General features: G+C 42.4%; 2 protein-coding genes across 3 annotated transcripts; one reads left to right on the top strand and one right to left on the bottom strand.

Annotated features, from left to right (window-relative positions):
* Positions 1-917: 917 nt before the first annotated feature.
* LOC109897623 (tetratricopeptide repeat protein 39A-like) lies at positions 918-14248 on the top strand. Of its 2 annotated transcripts, XM_031834465.1 has the most exons (18): positions 922-1251; positions 2277-2381; positions 2894-3025; positions 3845-3903; positions 4003-4079; positions 4784-4848; positions 5136-5235; positions 5354-5419; positions 5653-5761; positions 5926-5993; positions 6281-6340; positions 6499-6660; positions 8463-8554; positions 8671-8791; positions 8913-9024; positions 9242-9356; positions 9784-9900; positions 12930-14248. In XM_031834465.1, the coding sequence occupies exons 1-18, from the start codon at positions 1217-1219 to the stop codon at positions 13039-13041; spliced, it is 1707 nt and encodes a 568-aa protein (XP_031690325.1). In that variant the 5' UTR covers positions 922-1216; the 3' UTR covers positions 13042-14248. The 2 variants fall into 2 exon arrangements, with proteins under 2 accessions (XP_031690326.1, XP_031690325.1); XM_031834466.1 differs by lacking the exon at positions 12930-14248 and having other exon boundaries at positions 918-1251; positions 9289-9356; positions 9784-9894.
* Positions 14249-17718: 3470 nt separating this feature from the next.
* Positions 17719-19004, bottom strand: gadd45gip1 (growth arrest and DNA-damage-inducible, gamma interacting protein 1). Its single transcript, XM_020492137.2, has 2 exons — positions 18518-19004; positions 17719-18116 (listed from the first exon to the last, which is right to left on the bottom strand). The coding sequence occupies exons 1-2, from the start codon at positions 18916-18918 to the stop codon at positions 17822-17824; spliced, it is 696 nt and encodes a 231-aa protein (XP_020347726.1). The 5' UTR covers positions 18919-19004; the 3' UTR covers positions 17719-17821.
* Positions 19005-22699: the final 3695 nt, after the last annotated feature.

Genomic DNA, 22699 nt, shown 5'->3' with positions numbered 1-22699 from the left:
TGAGTTATAATACCCATAAAACGGGCAAATGGTTACAATTGTTTTTCCACATAAAAAAATTTTCATAGGGGATTTTAGAAACACTTCAAATAAGGGCTGTGTTTCGTGAAGGCCTACCCTGGCGTGACATTTTGATAACTGTAAATCTCTCTAGGACAAGGTAACTTATCAATAACCTCGTATGCATTTACCTCCCAAAAATGAAACGCTGCTAATGTGGCTTTCCATAAAGAACTACAAATGCCATGATCTGGATGAGAAGGTAAGAAATGAGTGGTGGAATAACGACTGGAACCATTTCCCTGCTTGACCGCTAGGTTTTATGGTATATTGACACCTCCACTGTGGGGCTCTATATAACTTCAGTGAGACTGGAATTCATTTGAACTGGTGTTAACTTTTAGGGTTTTCATCTCCAGTGAGTTATACAGTTTACAGAACATTGTTAATATGTAACGGGTCACATAAGAGGCTTGGCGTGTGACATTTTCTGAGTCAAACAACACACATAATATAATCCCGAATTAATGACTTAATATAACATGTAGGCTGTTAGAAAACTGCAGTTTCTTATCCTATTATTTTGCCATATATGCATAAAATGGGCCATGGCCATATTATAGACTAATGACTAATAAACGAAGAAATAGCCATGTTGACGTCGAGCCATTATGTATGTCCTTTGATTAAAGGTTATGGCAGGTTTGCAAAGTGTTCGTGGCATTGAGACGGTTTTGTCTGGAAGGGATACAGCTTTTGTCAAAACATTTTCGTAGCCGTTTTAGGAGAACTTAGGCAGCAGGTTAGGATAATTGATGTTGCAGGTTAGGATAATTAGGTTAACGTTACGAAAATGTTTAGGGTTAGCTAAAATGCGACAACAAAAAATATATGCTTTTTACGTCAATTTGACAAAAGCAATATACCTTCTAGACATGACCCATTGAGTTTGCGGATGTTGAAGGAGGAGTCGATCCAGTCCTCGTTTCTTTTCCCACACAGCTTTTGAGCACTTGACGCTTCTCTGCAACTCTTCTCAAATTACAATCCCAACAAGATTCCACAGCTCAATGCAACTTCTGTTCTTAAAGCAGAATCAATCAACCCTCCACTCAGCTTGTTATTAAGACAATTAGCTAGTTAATGTTTTTCCTCAAACCCTTCTGAGTAGGCTACTTTTCGACAGGTGTTTTGGGCAGAGTGCCCGGAAGAAAAAATGTCCAATGGGAAAGATGCACCTGCTGCGGCGAAGTAAGTTTCAACGTCGCGACAGCTTGGCCTACTGCACTGAACTTTCTTTATATATATATATATATATATATATTATAAGTTATATATAACTTGGTGGTTCGATTTATATGTTAGTTATTCAACATCAATTTAATTCATGTAAATACGCAGGTTTGTTTTATATATTGTCAGTACAAGTACTTACTGATCAAGTGACTTTGTTATCTTAAATAACTTCTGAATAAAGTAATGTATTTAAAAAGTTATTTTCCTCTTTACATTGTTGTTTTGACATTGAGATGGACAGGGTCAAGATGGTAGTTTTAACAATATTTTGTGAGGGTTTATTTGATAAATGTATTTTAGATGGAGTACATCTGATTCATGACTATTCAATAAATTCAACAAAAGACCAACCAATGCATTAATAGCTGAAGATCTTATTTATTTTAAATGACTCTCTCCTCCTTTCTAACTTATTCCTGTCAAGGGAAGTGTAGTTTCAGTTTAGTGCTTGTTTATTTCATGTTTCCACATATTACTCCTCACATATGTTGACGAGCTCTTTGTGTTTGGGGGCGAAATCCACTGTAGTGTTGTTATCTTGAAGTCGTACAAGAAGGCAGGTTTCCTTAGATCATCTTGCAGCTTATTTCTAAGAGTTCTGACTCTAAATAAATGCATACATTTGAGAATTTTGACAGGACTAACTTGGCCAAAAGGATATTCTTAAATTTTCTTTTTACTGTACATCAGAGAGCTTCAGATCCATCTGTGCCATGTTTTAATGTTCTGTGCAAAAGTACAAGGAAATGCATTTCTTGCAAGCTCTAAACCCAACAATGCAGTAATGAAGGTAAGAGGCAGTGTGTGAAGACTGCTGTGAACAGATGGGTGCATGTGTATTGACACGGTTGCAGGCAACTTACCTTACCTATGGGCCTTAGAGTCCCTCCATTACCTATTTTCTTTCTCTCTCAGGAAGAGAGATAATACTAAAGCTGATACTTACTGTCATGTAACCATTGTAGTGTGTGTGTGCACAGCTCCTCACAGATGACCCTGCAGGTGTGCCTTGAGGAGTGTATGGAGGCCCTGGACCTCTTCCTCAACAACCACTTCAGTGAGAGCCTGGACAAACTGCGGCCACGGTAACAGTGCCACTCTCTCTGGACTAAAGTGGGATTCAAACTCTCCATTGGCCAATTAGCATGTACAGGGTGTCTTGGGGTATATTTGTGCAGCCTTTAGCCTTTTGTCGTTGAGTGGTGTGTAACTTAGTGCAGCATCATCACCGTTGAGGTGTGATGTACAGTGGTATTGTGGTGTAGTACAGTGAAGTGTCACACTTCCTGCTACCCAAAGCATTAGGCCTCGTCACTTCTCCAGGATATGGAGTGTTTACTGAAGCTGACGCCCAGGGCTCAACGGGCAGAACAGAGGCCCTGGAAAATAAACACCATACTGCTAGAGAAATAAGAAAATAATTAGGTGTCTGTTAACTACTCTGTCTTTTCTCATTATCAATAGGTGAAGCCATATATTGGAAGAAAGGCACATTTTATTTTCGAAAGGAAATTAAAATGTTCGCTGGACAATAAATACTTGCTGTTTTCTGATTGTCAGTGAGGTGTGTATGATGATGTTGTGTGTTGCGTTGAAGGGTGAAAGAGAGCATGTACCATGCTCTGATCTACGCCACTGTGCTGGAGATGCAGGCTATGATGACCTTCCAGCAGGATGACATCGTCAATGCAGGCAACACCATGAAGAGTGCCCAGGAGGTCTGCCAGAGGTCAGGATGCTACTATACATGGACACTCATCTGTTTCATGTCCTCTTTAACACATTAGTTCATATTATAGACACAAGCAACGTCCAGAAAAGGTAAATAGAGGGAAATCCTGGATTACTCTGACAGTTGGTCTGGCCTCTAACAGTGAGGCCTAATATGCCTAGAGCTATTAGTCTCCTGTCCATCAGCCATAACCTGCAGGCAAATGAGAGCATTTACATGGCAACCAGGTCTCTTTGCGCCCCGGCTGGAATTTGCCTGTGTTTGCATGGCCAGAGCAGCTCTATTGATGGCCTACAGCAGTGGTATTCAACTCTTACCCTACGAGGTCAGGAGCCTGCTGGTTTTCTGTTCTACCTGAGAATGAATTGCCAGGTATAAATCAGTCCCTGATTTAGATGGGAACAATAAAAACAAGCACTTGAATTGGCTTCGAAGTCCAGAGGTGAGTTTGAGGTGCCTACAGCACAGGTGTCAAACTCATTCCACTAAGCTGAGTGGCTGCAGGTTTTCGCGCCTCTCTTGTACTTAATTGATGAATTAAGGTCACTAAATAGTAAGGAACTCCCCACACCTGGTTGTCTAGGGCTTAATTGAAAGCAAAAACCTACAGACACTAGGCCCTCCATGGAATGAATGACACCCCTGGCCTACAGCAAGCAAGGACACTTGAGATTGCTGGAGGTGGTCGAAAGGCTGCCGTGTGTTATTATAATGTTCCACATTAATGCCCATGTGATTAACATGAGAAACATGCATTGCTCAATGAGATGTAATTGTTTTAGTCTTACGCTCATAGTTGGTCTCATTTCTTCTTAGGTTTCGACGAAAGTCCCCTAGTAATATCAGTAAATCACCTGGAGAGCATCTAACTGAAGGTAAGAGCGCTTTTATAATTGGGCATCTCAGCCTATTATTATGGCAGATTTCAAATAGCCACTGACCGGGTGTGTGTGTGTGTGTGTGTGGGTTTGCAGAGCAGCTCCAAGCTCTCCATGCTGATGCGTGTTATGCTGAATGCTTGCTCCAAAGGGCTGCTCTCACCTTCCTACAGGTAAGACGGGTCCTCCTGTCCTCAACTATAAATCTTACTGATCCTGGTTAATGACACTGCTGATGTTTAGCATTAATGCACAGGTAAATGCCAAAATAAAGGAAACACTTGAGTAAATGAGGGATACGATGTATATTGAAAGCCGGTGCTTCCACACAGGTGTGGTTTTCTGAGTAAGTTAAGCAATTAACATCCCATCATGCTTAGGATAATGTATAAAAAGGCCTAGTTGCCCATTAGAAGAGATCAGTTACTTTGAAAGAGGGGTCTCAAGGGAGCACAAGGGCTTTAAAGTGGGTGCATGTGTATGTCTGTCTCTCGATCATCAGATCTCAACCCCATGTAACACTTATTGGAGATTCTGGAGCGGTGCTTGAGATAGCTTTTTCCATCAACAAAACACCAAATTATGTGATTTCTAGTGGAAGAATGGTGTTTCACCCCTCCAATAGAGTTCCAGACACTTGTAGAATCTATGCCAAGGATCATTGAAGCTGTTCTGGTGGCCCTATTGTGTTTCCTTGATTTTGACAGTTACCTGTATGTATGATAACTGTATCCAACTGATTAGTTATCGGTCGATGAAACACATTGTGGTTGTTTGCCTTCCTGCTTCCTGGTGTTTTGCGTCTGTGTGCATAGTTTTTAAAGAGCGATCCAACAGGTTTCCCCTGTCCTCTCATTTATTTTCCCTCTTCCTCAAGGATGAGAACATGGTGAGTTTTATCAAAGGAGGAATCAAAGTACGCAACAGTTACCTGATTTACAAGTAAGTTTGCAGGAGAAAGGGCAGAATGGTTCTCACATTAAACAGGCTCACACAGTGTGATTGTGAATCAACAGGTGGAATCAATAATTCTGTTGACCAAATTATGAACTGCTATTAAAATAAAACTATGCTCAGATGTTATAACAGTAATGGCAATTTTCTCTGGTAAGTGTCTGTCGTTATCAGTCATTTAGATGTGTTTTTATTGTGTAATAATCAGGCATTATTACAGCCTATAATATAATCATGTTAGACTATGAATGACATAATTGGCTTTTATGACACAGGGAGCTGCACACCTTCCTACAGTCTAACAGCTCTCTCCAAGGACCCAACCACATTCACTTAGAGGGAGGAGTGTCTTTTGGGATCGGAGCATTCAACTTGGTATGTCCCACTAGCATCCCCGTATTCCATTAATGGTCCATTTGGTAGATAATTGTGTGTTTTAGCACGTGTCAGTCAGACCTTATGCTGTATCACAGGATTCTGTACTGTCTTCCAGACTCTTTCCATGTTTCCACCTCGGTTACTCAAAGTTTTAGAGTTTGCTGGCTTCTCTGGAGACAAGGTATAGTTGCTCATTCTAACTCATGTCTAGAAAGTGACTGGTTTACAGCAGGGCTGCCCAACCCTGTTTCTGGAGAGCTAGCCTGCTGTAGTTAATTAACATGATTCACCTTAACAAGCAGGTCATTATTATGGTTTGCTAGATGCTCTAAAGGAACAGCGTTGGGCAGCCCTGCTTTACAGGTTGTCTCTGTCTCCCCCCTCTCACTATATATTGTATGTTATTGTGTGCAGGAGTATGGTCTGTCCCAGCTGAATGATGGGGCCACTACAAACAACCTGCGCTCCATGCTGTGTGCCCTGCTGTTGCTCTGTTACTACACCTTCCTCACCTTCATACTCGGTACTCTACTCTTCACAACCAGGAAGTGAATGGAGATCACAACTGACTTGACACAATTACATACACACATGTGTGAAAGAGCGAGAGATAAAGAACGAGAGAGTAGAATGTTTGAGTTTCTGGTTTTGTCCATACATCATATTCAGTTCTTTATCACTCTACAGGGACCGGTGAGGGGGATGTGGCTGATGCTGAGAAGCTGCTGAAGCCTTTCCGGCTCCGCTACCCACAGGTGAGTGACACTCCTCCCCAGGCTCTCACCCAGCCCAAAGCAAACTCAACTCTGTATGGAACCACAATGCGTAGTGATACCAGCAGACTCCTAGGCAAACACAATCTAAAGTAATAGTTTTGTAATGTGGGTAAGTAATGCACTGACCAAGAGAGAAGTCATTTAGTCAGAGGAGATGCTTGAGCTACCATTGTGTAAGTATGTCATTTTACAAGTGCTAGCCACCGCCAAAGTATTATATATGGTGTTATCAGAGAATGTTTACATTTCTCTCCACTTCCCTTCAGGGGGCCATATTTCTCTTCTTTGCAGGCAGGGCTGAGGCAATCAAGGGGAACATCGATGAGGTGAGCCTCAAACTACATATCTATGTTATACTATTTGTTATCTGTCTGTTTTTCCAGTCATATTTAGCAGTGGTGTTTGTATTGATAGGCCTAGAATGAGATCAGTGTGTGCCTGTGGTTTGCTGGTGGGGGGTACTGTAATGATGATATGTCACCAGGCGGTGGTGCTGTTTGAGGATGGCTGCAAAGCTCAGCAGCAGTGGAAGCAGTTTCACCACATGTGCTACTGGGAGCTGATGTGGTGCTTCACCTACAAGTGCGTGTGGCGGATGGCCTACTTTTACGCTGACCTACTGAGCAATGAGAGCCGCTGGTCCAAGGCAAGAGAGTGTGCTGTAGTGTTGAGTACAGCCTAGGACCCAATTTAAGATGACACAAAACCACTTGAGCAGACACTCTTAATTGAATTCAGTCAATTTGACCTACCCGCTAAGTGTATGGCTTTTAAAGCCAATGCAATATTTTTATCCCCACAACAGACATAACATTATTAAACTCTACAGTCGTGGCCATAAGTTGAGAATTACAAATATTATTTTCCAAAGTTTGCTGCTTCAGTGTCTTTAGATATTTTTGTCAGGTGTTACTATGGAATACTGAAGTATAATTACAAGCATTGTAAGCAAGTGTCAAAGGCTTTTATTGACAATTACATGAAGTTGATGCAAAGAGTCAATAGTTGCAGTGTTGACCCTTCTTTTTCAAGACCTCTGCAATCCGCCCTGGCATGCTGTCAATTAACATCTGGGTCACATCCTGACTGATGGCAGCCCATTCTTGCATAATCAATGCTTGGAGTTTGTCAGAATTTGTGGGTTTTTGTTTGTCCACCCGCCTCTTGAGGATTGACCACAAGTTCTCAATGGGATTAAGGTCTGGGGAGATTCCTGGCCATGGACCCAAAATATCGATGTTTTGTTCCCCGAGCCACTTAGTTATCACTTTTGCCTTATGTCAAGGTGCTCCATCATGCTGGAAAAGGCATTGTTCGTCACTAAACTGTTCCTGGATGGTTGGGAGAAGTTGCTCTCGGAGGATGTGTTGGTACCATTCTTTATTCATGGCTGTGTTCTTAGGAAAAATTGTGAGGGAGCCCACTCCCTTGGCTGAGAAGCAACCCCACACATGAATGGTCTCAGGATGCTTTACTGTTGGCATGACACAGGACTGATGGTAGCGCTTACCTTCTCTTCTCCGGACAATTTTTTTACTGTATGCCCCAAACAATCGGAAAGGGGATTCATCAGAGAAAATGACTTTACCCCAGTCCTCAGCAGTCCAATCCCTCTACCTTTTGCAGAATATCAGTCTGTCCCTGATGTTTTTCCTGTTTTTTCCCCCTGTTTTTCCTGGAGAGAAGTGGCTTCTTTGCTCCCCTTCTTGACACCAGGCCATCCTCAAAGTCTTTGCCTCACTGTGCATGCAGATGCACTCACACCTGCCTGCTGCCATTCCTGAGCAAGCTCTGTACTGGTGGTGCCCCGATCCTGCAGCTGAATCAACTTTAGGAGACGGTCCTGGCGCTTGCTGGACTTTCTTGGGCGCCCTGAAGCCATTTCACAACAATTGAACCGCTCTCCTTGAAGTTCTTGATGATTCGATAAATGGTTGATTTAGGTGCAATCTTATTGGCAGCAATATCCTTGCCTGTGAAGCCGTTTTTGTGCAAAGCAATGATGACGGCACGTGTTTCCTTGCCGGTAACCATGATTGACAGAGGAAGAACAATGATTCCAAGCACCACCTTCCTTTTGAAGCTTCCAGTCTGTTATTCGAACTCAAGCAGCATGAGATCTCCAGCCTTGTCCTCGTCAACACTCACACCTGTGTTAATGAGAGAATCATTGACATGATGTCAGCTGGTCCTTTTGTGGCAGGGCTGAAATGCAGTGGAAATGTTTTTTGGGGATTCAGTTCATTTGCATGGAAGAGGGACTTTGCAATTAATTGCAATTCATCTGATCACTCTTCATAACATTCTGGAGTATATGCAAATTGCCATCATACAAACTGAGGCAGCAGACTTTGAAAATGTAATATTGGTGTCATTCTCAACTTTTTGCCACGACTGTACTTACTGTATGACTGAGTCCTGACTGAATAAGGCTTGTCTTTCCTTCAGGCTATGTATGTGTACATGAAGGCTGCTTACCTGAGCATGCTTGCTCCTGGGGAGGCTAGGCCTTTTGGGGAAGATGAGGTGGAGCTTTTCAGGTAAACGCATGCTCATCACAACAAAAACATAACTTGAAATTCCCCAGTCCCATTTCATTGTGACCACCCCTCTTTCCTGGCCCCTTCTCTTTTTCTGTCTTTGCCTACTCTCTTAGACGAGTGTCCACCTTCAAGCAAAAGATAGCAGGGAAGTCTCCACCCACAGAGAAGTTTGCCATTCGCAAGGCTAGACGTTACAAAGCTAGCTGCCCAGTGAGGCTCCCAGTACCTGTGCTGGTGAGACCCCACAAACACACATACGCAAAGCTGCATAAAGACATGCACAAATCTGTTGCTAAAATGGGTCACTTGTATTTGTGGTTCTGACAGTATTATCTCTTGCTACACTGTGCTGTAGGAGATGATGTACATGTGGAACGGCTTCTCCATGATCAGCAAGCGGCCAGAGCTGACCGAGGGCATGCTGCAAACACTGGTGGAGGCAGAGCGCACCCTGCTGGAATCTCCCGGTATTGCAACATGTCTGGGGCTAACCAGTTTCAGGCAGTCAGACTGAACTGGGCCAAACCAGCCTGCTTGCCTAAGCTGGTCATAAAGCAATAACCACTCTATCCATTCTCTTTTGGTGATATTATAAAAGACTGATTCTACACACATTCTGCTTGAGCCTGTGTTGATGAGTAATTTTGAATGCATGGTTTTATCATCTGTGTTTTGTTTTGGAAGTGAATGAGTATTCAATGGATGACCGCTGTGTGATCTACCTACTGAAGGGGCTGTGTCTGAAGAACCAGCGACACATTCAGGCTGCAGAGGAATGCTTCAACAAGGTGTACAACAGGTGATGTAGGGAATCTTTTAGTCCGGGTAACTTTCATTTATACACACCTGGAATCTGGTGTTGTATAACAATGGTAAATATATATATATTTTTTTTGGATCCATATTAGCCGTTGCCAAAACAGCAGCTATTCTTCCTTAGGTCCAGAGTGTCACTTTTTTTAACAAGCTCATCCATGCCAAAAGGAAATAATTTCATGTTATTTAATCAAACAATATGTTCTTTGTTTGATTAAACCACACCAATGTTTTATCCATAGCAAGTTGAACAATGCAGTGTTATGAAGGAGGGTAGGACTTCATAGCAGTGAAATGCACTCTGAATAATGTCTAGAGATGTGTTTTTAGAACAGTCAGTGATATATGAACATGTTCAGTGTAAACAACTAAGAGGTTGATGATATGGCCATCTGTTCTCTAACCTCCAGTGAGAAGAAGATCAAGTTTGACCATTACCTAGTGCCCAACGCTCTGCTGGAGCTCAGTGTGGTCTACATGGACACGGGCCGCAAGGAGGAGGCCATCAAACTACTGGTGAAAGCCAAGTGAGTCATCTCTTACTGGTTGTTCCAATACAGTCTGCAAGCTGTAGTAGGATGTAGCAGGCTTACATTCCAGCTCGACATGAAAACACCTTATTAAACTAATGAAGATTGTTGATTGGTTAGTTGAAAATAATGGCACCGGAGGAGATGGCTGCTCTTTTTATGGGCTACTAACCAATTATTTGTAACTTATTTTGTACATAATGTTTTTCCCATGTCTATTATGACCCAAAAAGAGCTTCTGGATATCAGAACAGAGATTACTCACCTCGAACAGGACAAAAAATGTTTTTTCTTTAACGAGTATTGCAGATACAGGGGACGCCTCTACCATCTGTCCTATTTGCCAATTTGCAATCATTGGAGAATAAACTGGAGGAGCTCCGTTCAAGATTATCCTACCAAAGGGGGGGGGGGGGGGGAACTCTTATGTTTCACTGAGTCGTGGCTGAATGACGACATGGATAATATACAGTTGGCTGGTTTTTCCATGCACTGGCAAGACGGAACAGCTGCCTCCGGTAAGACAAGGTGTGCCAGTCTGTCTATTTGTCAATAACAGATGGTGCACAAAATCAAATAAAGGAAGTCTCTACGTTTTGCTCGCCTGAGGTAGAGCATCTCATGATAGGCTGTAGACCACACTATTTACCAAGAGTTTATCTATATTTTTCGTAGCTGTCTATTTACCACCACAAACTGATGCTGGCACTAAGACCTCACTCAATGAGCTGTATAAAGCCATAAGCAAAACAAGAAAATGCTCATCCAGAGGCAGTGCTTCTAGCGGCCTGGGACTTTAATGGAGGGAAACTTAAATCTGTTTTACCTCATTTCTACCAGCATGTTACATGTGCCACGAGGGGAGGGGGGGACTCTAGGCCATCTTTACTCCACACACAGAGACGTGTACAAAGCTCTTCCCCGCCCTCTAGTTGGCAAATCTAACCATAATTATATCCTCCTGATTCCTGCTTACAAGCAAAAACTAAAGCAGGAAGTACCAGTGACTCACTCAATACAGAAGTGGTCAGATGACACCGATGCTAAGCTACAGGACTGTTTTGCTAGCACAGACTGGAATATGTTTTGGGTTTCTTCCGATGGCATTGAGTACACCACATCAGTCATTGGCTTCATCAATAAGTGCATCGAAGCCGTCCCCATAGTGACCGCAACCAGAAGCAATGGATTACAGGCAACATCTGCACTGAGCTAAAGGGTAGAGCTGCCGCTTTCAAGGAGCGGGACTCTAACCCGGACGCTTATAAGAAATACCGCTATGCCCTCTGAACCATCAAACAGGCAAAGCGTAAATACAGGACTAAGATTGAATCCCGTAGCACTCACGTCTGTAGCCATGAAGAGCTTTGAAAGGCTGGTCATGGCTCACATCAACACCATCATCCCAGAAACCCTAGACTGACTCCAATTTGCATACCGCCCCAACAGATCCACAGATGACGCAATCTCTATTGCACTCAATAGAGTGCAATAGAGATTGGACAAAAGGAACACCTACTTGACAATGCTGTTCATTGACTACAGCTCAGTGTTCCACACCATAGTGCCCTCAAAACTCATCACTAAGCTAAGGACCCTGGGACTAAACACCTCCCTCTGCAACTGGATCCTGGACGTCATGACGGGCCTCCCTCGTGTTGTTGCCAACCCTTACGACCTATCTGCCATGCTGATCCTCAACACGGGGGGCCCCCGTACTCCCTGTTCACCCACAACTACAGGGCCAAGCACAAGTCCAACACCATTAAGTTTGCACACAACGGTGGTAGGCCTGATCACCAACAGCGATGAGACAGCCTATAGAAAGGAGGTCAGAGACCTGGAAGTGTGGTGCCAGGAAAACCTCAACGTGATCAAGACAAAGGAGATGATCGTGGACTACAGGAAAAGGGCCAAGCACGCCCCCATTCTCATCAACGGGGCTGTAGTGGAGCAGGTTGAGCTTCAAGTGCCTTGGTGTCCACATCCAACAAACTATCATGGTCCAAACACACCAAGACAGTCGTGGCGAGATGGCACGACAGTGCCTATTCCCCCTCAGGAGACTGAAAAGATTTGGCGTGGGTCCTCAGATCCTCAAAGTTCTACAGCTGCACCATCGAGAGAATCCTGACTGGTATGGCAACTACTCTGCTTCCGAACCGCAAGGCAATAGACTAGAGGGTAGTGCGTACGGCCCAATACATCACTGGGGCCAAGCTTCCTGACATCCAGGACCTCTATACTAGGCGGTGTCAGAAGAAGGCCCTAAAAATAGCCAAATAATCCAGCCACCTTAGTCAACCTGTTCTCTCTGCTACTGCACGGCAAGTGGTACCGGAGCGCCAAGTCTAGGTGAAAACGGCTTCTGAACAGATTCTACCCCCAAGCCATAAGACTGCTGAACAGCTAATAAAATGGCTACCCAGACTATTTGCATTGACTATTTGCTACTCACTGTTTATCGATGCATAGTCATTTTAGCCCTACCTACATGTACATATTACCTCAACTAACCTGTACCCCTCACATTGACTTGGTACCGGTACCCCCTGTATATAGCATCATTTTATTGTTGTTCTTATTTTTTAAAACTTTTTTTTGTAAATATTTTCTTAACCAACAATGAAGTTGGTGAACTCTTATTTTTGTTAAGTGCTTGTGACAAATACAATTGTATTTGAATTGGTTGTATTGTGGCTAGACTGGAACAAAATCCTGCACACTATTTTGCTCTACAGGACCAGGATTGGTGACTGCTGCAAGATAGTGAGCTCAAAGTATTGGGAGTGACTTTTTGTTTTGGCTCTGTACTCCGGCACTTTGGATTTTAAATTATACAATGACGATGAGGTTAAAGTGCAGACTGTCAGCTAACAGTCTGTACTTTAACCCGTATCCTTTCAAATCCAAAGTGCTGAGCCAAAACATGTCACTGTCCCAATACCTTTGGAGCTTTGGGTGAACACATACAATGTTACCAAGTCTTACTCATGATTCCTATCCACTTTGTTCTGTTCCCTCAGAACTAACTACAAGGAGTACTCCATGGAGTCACGCACCCAGTTCAGGATCCATGCTGCTCTCTCCAAACTCAAGGCTGACACTAGTGACCAAGATGAAATCACACCACTCTAGTATAACAGGTGTCATTGTGCTGAGCAAGCACTGGACTTGCTTCCCCTGCCATGTGTAGATGTTCTGGGAAGACTTGCGCTCTTTTACATCCTCAGCCACTTTGATCACTGCCTCCAAATGTTACTTGCTTTGTGGTGAAAGTCTCCGTCCTTCATGGATGGTGATCTTTCCCTGATTTAAAACACTTGAGTTTTGAATGGGACCCTGATCCTACAACTGTGGTTAGGTTCAGCTTCTATCTTCAGTGTTTGAATGTGTGGTACTTATATCACTGTACTGGTTACCCAGAACAGTAGATGGGGAGGCAGTTGCTCAAAACAATTTGAATATGGTATATCCACATTTTTTGTGGGGAAAAACATGTTGAAATTAACTTATTAACAATGTAAGTTGTGAGGTAGAGTTTTGCTTTTAACTTCTCCAAAAGTGATTACTATAAGCATTTTGACAAAAGCACCCATTTAGTGATAATTGAGTTAGACAGACATACAACTACATAACGTATGACATTGCTTTGATCCAAGTTATTTTAACAAATGTATTAACATTTATGTATTAGTAGATGTAGAAGAAGCTTAATAATCAATAGGTCATGCTACATTTGAAGTCAGAAGTTTACATACACCTTAGTCAAATATATTTAATCCTAGTAAAAATTGCCTGTCTTAGGTCAGTTAGGATCACCACTTCATTTTACAAATGTGAAATGTCAGAATAATAGTAGAGAATGATTTCAGCTTTTATTTCTTTCATCACATTCCCAGAGGGTCAGAAGTTTACATACACTCAATTAGTATTTGGTAGCATTGCCTTTACATTTTTAAACTTGGGTCAAATGTTTTGGACAGCCTTTCACAAGCTTCCCACAATAAGTTGTGTGAATTTTGGCCCATTCCTCCTGACAGAGTTGGTGTAACTGAGTCAGGTTTGTTGGCCTCCTTGCTCGCACATGCTTTTTCAGTTCTGCTCACAAATTTTCTATAGGATTGAGGTCAGGGCTTTGTGATGGCCACTCCAATACCTTGACTTTGTTGTCCTAAAGCCATTTTGCCACAACATTGGAAGTATGATTGGGGTCATTGTCCATTTGGAAGACCCATTTGCGACCAAGCTTTTTTGCGACCAAGACTGATGTCTTGCTGTTGCATCAATATATCCACATAATTTTTCTCCCTCGTGATGCCATCCATTTTGCCACCCCCATGCTTCACAGTTGGGATGGTGTTTTCTGCTTGCAAGCCTCCCCCCTTTTCCTCCAAACATAACGACTGTCATTATGGCCAAACAGTTGTATTTTTGTTTCATCAGACCAGAGGACATTTCTCCAAAAAGTATGATCTTTGTCCCCATGTGCATTTGCAAACCGTAGTCTGGCTTTTTTATGGTGGTTTTAGAGCAGTAGCTTCTTCCTTGCTGAGCGGCCTTTCAGGTTGTCGATATAGGACTCGTTTTTACTGTGGCTATAGAAACCTTTACCTGTTTCCTCCAGCATCTTCATAAGGTCCTTTGCTGTTCTGGGATTGATTTGCACTTTTCGCATCAAAGTACGTACATCTCTAGGAGACAGAACGCGTCTCCTTCCTGAGCGGTATGATGGCTGTGTGGTCCCATGGTGTTTATACTTGGTACAGATGAATATGGTACCTTCAGGTGTTTGGAAATTGCTCCCAAGGATGAAGCAGACTTGTAGAGGTCTACAATTTTTGATTTTCCCATGATGTTAAGCAAAGAGGCACTGAGTTTGAAGGTAGTCCTTGAAATAGATCCACAGGTACACCTCGAATTGACTCAAATGATGTCAATTAGCCTGTCAGAAGCTTCTAAAGCCATGACATTTTCTGGAATTTTCCAAGTTGTTTAAAGGCACAGTCAACTTTGTATGTAGACTTCTGACAAACTGGAATTGTGATACAGTGAATTATAATTGAAATATTCTGTCTTTAAACAATTGTTGGAAAAATTACTTATGCACAAAGTAGATGTCCTAACCAACTTGCCAAAACGATAGTTTGTTACAAGAAATGTGTGGAGTGGGTGAAACACTTTGGTTGGAGTCATTAAAACTAGTTTATGTACACTTCAGACTTCAACTGTATGTTGTCCCTGCTGCAATGTACAGAGGAAAGTAGTCAGTTGAAATAAGTTTAACCTCACTAACCTCTGATATTCATTACTTCAAATAAAGGTTAGACTGTCACTCAAGACCTTGTACAAAGAAAGGCGTAGTTAAAAGATTTGAAAAACATAATTAAATATGTCCATTTGCTACAAGCCCTTTTATTATATTGTACTGGAGCATATCTCAGTCGAGTGTAACCCGTCCTTGTCCATATTGATTGTGACTTTACAGAAATATTTAGTACCTAAGCGGAGTGTACAAAACATTATGATCACCTGCTCTTTGCCTGACTGCGCTATGATCCCTTATTGATGAATGGGAGGAGACGGGTTAAAGGATTTTTACACCTTGACAATTGAGACAGATTTTGTATGTGTACCATTCAGAGGGTGAATGGACAATTCAAGTGCCTTTGAACAGGGTATGGTACTGGGTGCCAGGTGCACTGGTTTGTGTCAAGAACTGCAACACTGCTGGATTTTTCACATTTTAACAGTTTCCTGTGTGTATCAAGAATGGTTCACCACCCAAAAGACATCCAGCCAAATTGACACAAGTGTGGGAAGCATTGGAGTTAACATGGGCCATGATCCCTGTGGAACATGCTCGACACCTTGTAGAGTCAATGCCCTGACAAATTGAGGCTGTTCTGAGGGCTAAAGGAGGAGGTGTAACTCAAATATTAGGAAGGTGTTCTTAATGTTTTGTATAATGTGTATAAACTTACCTGCTACTTCCTTGATGAACTTAATCGGTGGATCATGACATCACACCCAGTGTCAATCATGGGGCGGCAGGTAGCCAAGTGGTTAGAGCGTTGGGCCAGTAACTCAATGGTTGCTGGATTGAATCCCCAGCTGACGAGTTAAAAATCTGTTCTGCCCCTGAACAATGCACTGTTCCGCAGTAGGCCGTCGTTATGAATGAGAATTTGTTCTTCACTGACTTGCCTAGTTAAATAAAGGTTACATACACGGTCTGCACAACAGTGTGCACTGTGTAAGGCCATGGGATAAATGTTCTACATCCTTATACTTTATTGTCCATTTATATGGACATTCATTTTGTTAAGTCAGCATACAAATGCACAAAACCTATAATACATACAGGATCTAATTGTAGGGTGTTTACCTAAACTATTGGGCCGGTATCCCAGACACAGATGAAGCCTAGTCCTGGACTAAAAATCTATTTTCTAATGGAGATTCTCTATTGAACATGCTTAGTCCAGGACTAGGCTTCATCTGTGTCCGTGAAACCGACACCTTAGGGTTGCGATGATATTCAGGTATTTTTAACATATTGAGTCACACCCAGGGTCTTGAGACCATGACCAGACCGAGACTGCATTTACTTGGTCTCAAGTAGTGTCAGACCAATCCTCAAGATCAAGACTCATTTTCTGGTGTATACTATATACAGCCTGCTGATTTCATATGGTTCTGGATGGTGGTTTGCTAACCCAATGCCATCCTTCTGTAACCATAACCTAACTTTAACCAATTTCAATCCCTGTGTCTTTGGATCTGACTGTTTTATGTTAATCATATCTCATACTCTGAACAAAAATATAAATGCATCATGTGAAGTGTTGGTCCCATGTTTCATGAGCCAAAGTCAAAGATACACCTTTTCCATACACACAAAACTTATTTTTTGGATTTTGTTTTTACATACCTGTTAGCGAGCCTTTCTCCTTTGCCAAGATATGCCACACCTGTCAGATGGATTATCAAGAATCTGATTAAACAGCATGATCATTACACAGGTGCACCTTGTGCTGGGGACAATAAAAGGCCACTCTAAAATGTGCAGTTTTGTCCCACAATGCAATGCCACTGTTTCAAGTTGAGGGAGAATGCAATTGGCATGCTGACTGCAGGAATGTCCACCAGAGCTGTTGTCAGATAATTTAATGTTAATTTCTCTACCATAAGATGCCTACAATGTCGTTTTAGAGAATTTGTCAGTTTGTCCAACTGGTCTCACAACCGTAGACCACGTGTGAACTGCCCTGATGGCTGGTTCAGCCATCAAACTGTATCCTCTTTGTGAACTCGAGTGGCACCATGCAGTTTCATTGCAACAACCTGCAAGGAACCCTGGCCTCTGCTCGGAACCCCACAGAGTATAGCTTTTTGCAGCAGTTAACAAGGCACAACACCACCCCTACTCCTGTCATTCTATCTCCAGGGATCAACCATGTAGCATACTTCTACAACTGGTACACACAGAACGATGTGGCCCGCCACCCCTGCATCTATAAGCGATCCACAGAGGACTGCTAGTCAAATGTGACATACAGCTTCCCTTAATCTGTGAGGACAGACTGTTAGTCAAGATTCTGATTCTTTGTTTTTCCTGCTGTGTCTCTGGATAAGAAAAGTTTGCCAAATGGCTAAATGTGGTGGGATTTTGCCTGTTTAATATTGTGTAATTATTTTCAATAATAAACATGTTAATATCACAAAATCATTCTTCCTATACTAGCTACTAGTCTATAACTCAGTAAAAAGTCAGTAAAGTATGATCAGTCAGTAAAGTATGTTGAGACAGACCTAGTTCTAGTGCGTTTTATTCATTATAGCAGCCAAACTGAAAACACAGTTGACAATACATTTACAAAGTTGGCTAAATAGTCATATTTACAAAGTCAGTGCCTTATGACGAGGAATCAGCCAAAGAAGCAGGAGGGGCGTGGCTCTGTTCTTCTTTTAGTCTACGTTTCATCAGCTTCCTTTTCTTCTTCTCCTCCTTTTCAATTTCACTGACCATCTCCAGGAACTTGGGGCTTCGGGGGTCCATAGCATAGCCAAAGCGTTCTCTGGCCTCGGCTAGCAGCCTTTCACGACGGGCCTTCTCATCTTTCAACTTCTGTTTCGCCTCCCGTTTTTCCTTCCTCCAGTCAGCCACCATCTTAGGCATCTTGGCCATATTGGCTGCAACCAGTTTCTCTCTGCAAAAGAAGATTGGAGGGTGTGTTCGCCAAGTATCAGGTCATCATAAAAGCTACTATAAAAAAGGTATGGTTAGAGAGCTTTATCCACCGGTCAAGGAAATGCTGTACTTCCACAACACTATCAAAGAACAATATGAATTGAAACCAAAGCCTATCAGACTGTTGAGCATATTTATGTTATACATACATACATACATGAGGCCTCTCATTGAGAGATGTCATGCCCATGTAACTAGTTGCCTTGAGTCATATAGGCAAATGTCATGCAGTAACTACCATTCTCAATTTCTCTCAATGTTATCTAGTATAGCTACGATCTAGTATAGCACGTTGCGTCGAAACAAACATGTCATTTGACAGGTCCTAAAAAGATAGCTAGTATTAGCATGGCTGTTTACCTCGCGAGACGTTTCGCATTGGCTTCCTTCGTTTTCGCCTCGACGTTCTTCAGCATCACCTGGAGCGGAGGGTTCCATTCCCTCTCCTCTGCTATCATCTCCTCGAGCTGGGCATGGCTGGGCCACAGCTTTGCAGGGTCGATTCCCGACGAAGAGCCATACCGCCCGAATAGCTTGCGGTCATACTTCGCTGTCTTCTGCCATTCTGGAGTTTTCTCGCTTTCCCTATCTGGTATGTATGGATCTTTCAAATTTAATTTCAGTGGTTTAGGGTTATAATTTGCTATCTGATGTAGAAGCCCGCAGTGTGAGCTGGCAGGATTATACGATTTTAAGGGTGAAACCCTTCGAATAGCCCAGCTAAATATTGCTGTCCTCCTACACAACATGGAGGTTGCCATTTTTTGTGGCAGAGTTCGGAGGACCCTCGTTGCGTCACATTTGATTGCTCATAGCTGACTACAACATCGCCTGTCCTTTATTGTTGCCATCATCATAAGCAAGAGGATCATAGAGGTTATCAACTCTTAGGCTATAGGCCCAGTCAGTGTTATAATTAAAACAAATATTATTGTGTTGCCAATTTTTTATCCATAGCATATAATGAAGTTTAGGTCAAAATTGCCTTCATTTTGAAAAGTTGTACCATATGCTACAGAATGTCGGCTGTATCCAATCAGTCTTATCAGTGGACGTCATGCTGGAAAAGGTAACACTAGTCTAAGAGCTCATGTGCATATGAAATAGAGCTATGCTCAATAACTGACTTATTTGTTTTCTTGTGAAGTTAAATTCTGCCACAGACCTAAATTATGATGATCATCTCAACATCGCTCATGAGTCCACCATCATACGCTCTTGCAAGCCACTTTTAGCTTAAACTATTTTTTCAATGGGTTTGAGTTTCAAATGTATAAATTAATTAAATTAGTCCTTTCAAGATCCAAGTGGGGCCTGGAACCAGCAGTGGGCTGGTGGGCAACAGAGCCAAAACCAGAACCAGGAGAGAAGTATAAACTCTAACACCTTTTTTTAACATTAGGAATGCTGTATGGGGAATTATCCAGAAAACACACTTTGAAAGAAAGGTTCTTTGTTTCAACTTCTCCCCGCTTTCCTCTTTTAGCAGCTCCCTCCCACAACTCTTTTATTTTAGATTTATTTTCAAGAAGAGGAGATAGAACAAAGGGGGGATCTTGAGTGCAGCACTTACTGAGACAGATGTCACTGCTTTTGTGTTGCGGGATCTGCTCAAAACATTATCATTAAAGATGTAGGGTTCCCATGGCAGGAGGAGGAGAGGGGTGAAGGTGGGGGTGGGTATGATAGAGGCTTAATTTGCTTAGGAACAATCCAGTGCCAAGCTCGGGGCTTTAGGGATCAAATCAATGTCAGTCACTGGCAAATAGGCTTGTTAGCAGTTAGAATATAAGGGATGGCATGGCAAGCACATTGCCTTGGTCTATTTCTGACGGAGGGATATATAGATAAAGATTGAACAAAATTAAGTAGGACATCATAAGATAAACCAATGTAGTTATATCAAAATGATCTGAGGATCTGTAAATAGATAACAAAATATGAACTGACTAACATGAACCCAAACTCATTTTCTATGCAGGGACCTTCACTTCTAGAGTTACTGTGTGGACAAGATGAGTTGAGTTGGAAAGGAGAGAAAATAACTGAACCACATTAGTGGACAAGCACCTCCTGCCTGCTGGTGGAAAGACATCGAGGTAAGTGATGGTGTGGATGAGGATAATGTACATGGTATCTACTGGGGAGTGTTGGCAGAGGATGGGAAAAACAGGAGGCCCTGGCACCAAACATAACTTCCCATGGAGATTAGAGATGGAGATGCATAAGGTTTGATTCAGTGTTTGCCAACCCCAGTGAGTGCAGCTATAGAGGACATTCATATTGCCTTTTGATTAAATATTAAAATATCTCCACTCTCTTATAAACACATGTAAAATGAATGTTTAAATTGCATGAGTGTCACTGTACCCTTCCTCATTCCTGTGACCCCTTCTACACTGCGCTCATTTAACTTATAATTATGTCTTGTGAGTTCTCACATGGTGTACAGATGTACATTAAGTTTGGTCACTTCAGCAGGAGGCCAGGATAAACATTTACCTCCACCTACTAGTACACACACACACACACACACACACACACACAAAGTCCAGTGGCAGTCAGTGCCGTTTAAGAGGAGGGAGGACACTTTTTTTTTCTTGAGCATGGACTTATTTCTATTACAGCATATTGGATGACTGTCATATTCTATTCACCCAGTTCAATGTAACGGTTTAGGCTACTACATGATACTCAAATTTTCCCTTTAACCATCATGTGGTTGCTACAACCTAGCCTATGAATGAACGTTTACAATGTAGGTGAGCACAGGTCAACATTTTTTTAGGTGACAGACAGTGACACTTGCACAGACTGAGACACGTTCAATTGCCGCCTTACACACTCTTGCCTGCGTATAGCTCATATAGGATATAATCATTAGTTCCAACGGCCATAGAGAGGTTTTTATTCTCTATTTTGGTTAGGCCAGGGTGTGACTAGGGTGGGCAGTCTAGTTTCTTTATTTCTATGTTTTCTGTTGCTTTGTGTTTGGCCGGGTGTGGTTCTCAATCAGAGGCAGCTGTCTATCGTTGTCTCTGATTGAGAATCATACTTAGGTAGCTTTTTCACACCTGTGTTTTGTGGGTAGTTGTTTTCTGTTTAGTTTGGTTACCTTACAGAACTGGTCGTTTCGCTCTTTGTTATTTTTGTTCAAAGTGTTCTGAGTTAAATAAAAAATCATGAACATGTACCACGCTGAGCTTTGGTCCACTCCTCATTCTTCATCAGACGAGCGTTACAAAATGGCGCAAATGGATAGAGCTGCTGTGCTTCTAGCTCTTAGGAACCTTTGCAATATATATATATTTTTTTGTGTGTTATTTCTTTAAAAATTTTTAGATTTTTGTTATTACATACAGCCGGGAAGAACTTTTGGATATCAGAGCGATGGTAACTCACCAGCATTACCAGCATTACAACCAGGAATACGACTTTCCTGAATCGGATCCTTTGTTCGTAATTGAACTGATTCAAGAGACTGACCCAAAACGCAGCTGGCGGAGGAGAGGTAGTGGACTTATAGTCCGACTTAGGAGACACGCACACCACCCACCGCTTCCGAGTATATTACTCGCTGATGTTCAGTCTCTGGATAATAAAATTGACGAGCTCAGGGCGAGGATTTCCTTCCAGAGAGACATCAGGTATTGTAACACTCTGTTTCACGGAAACATGGCTCTCTCGGGATATACTATCTGAGTCCGTACTGCCAGTTGGGTTCTCGCGCAGACAGGAATAAATATCTCTTTGGAAAGAAGTATGTTTTATAATTAACTACTCATGGTTTGATTGTGATAACATACAGGAATTCAAGTCCTTTTGTTCACCCGACCTAGAATACCTCACAATAAAATGCAGACCGTATTACCTCCCGAGATGATAATTCTCTTCGGTTATAGTCACAGCCATATATATTCCCCCTCAAGCCGATACCACGACTGCCCTCAAAGAACTTCACTGGACTTTATGCAAACTGGAAACCACATATCCTGAGACTGCATTTTTTCTAGCTGGGGATTTTAATGAGGCACATTTAAGAAAAACTCTCCCAAATTTCTATCAATACATTGACTGTGGTACTCGCACTGCTAAAACACTCTAACACTTCTACTCCAACTTCTGGGATGCCTACAAGGCCCTCCCCTGCCCTCACTTCGGCAAATCTGATCACGACTCCATTTTGCTCCTCTTCCTATGGGCAGAAACTCAAACAGGAAGTATCCGTGCTAAGGACTATTCAATGCTGGGCTGACCAATCTGAATCCATGCTTCAAGATTGTTTTGATCACACAGACTGGGATGTGTTCCCGAGTTTCCTTTGAGAATAACATTGACGAATACACTGATACGTTGACTGAGTTGACAGGAAGTGTATAGGAGTTGTTGTACCCACTGTGACTATAAAAACCTACCCTAACTAGAAACCGTGGATAGATGGCAGCATTCGCGCAAAACTGAAAGCGCGAACCATCGCATTTGACCATGGCGAGGTGACTGGGAATATGGCTGAATACGGACATATTCAATCTCTCCCTCTCC

Source organism: Oncorhynchus kisutch, linkage group LG10, assembly GCF_002021735.2.
Source record: "Oncorhynchus kisutch isolate 150728-3 linkage group LG10, Okis_V2, whole genome shotgun sequence".
In the NCBI taxonomy this organism is placed as follows: Eukaryota; Metazoa; Chordata; class Actinopteri; order Salmoniformes; family Salmonidae; genus Oncorhynchus; species Oncorhynchus kisutch.
Note: the sequence above shows the minus strand (reverse complement) of the source record. Positions and strands in the feature narration are given on the sequence as shown.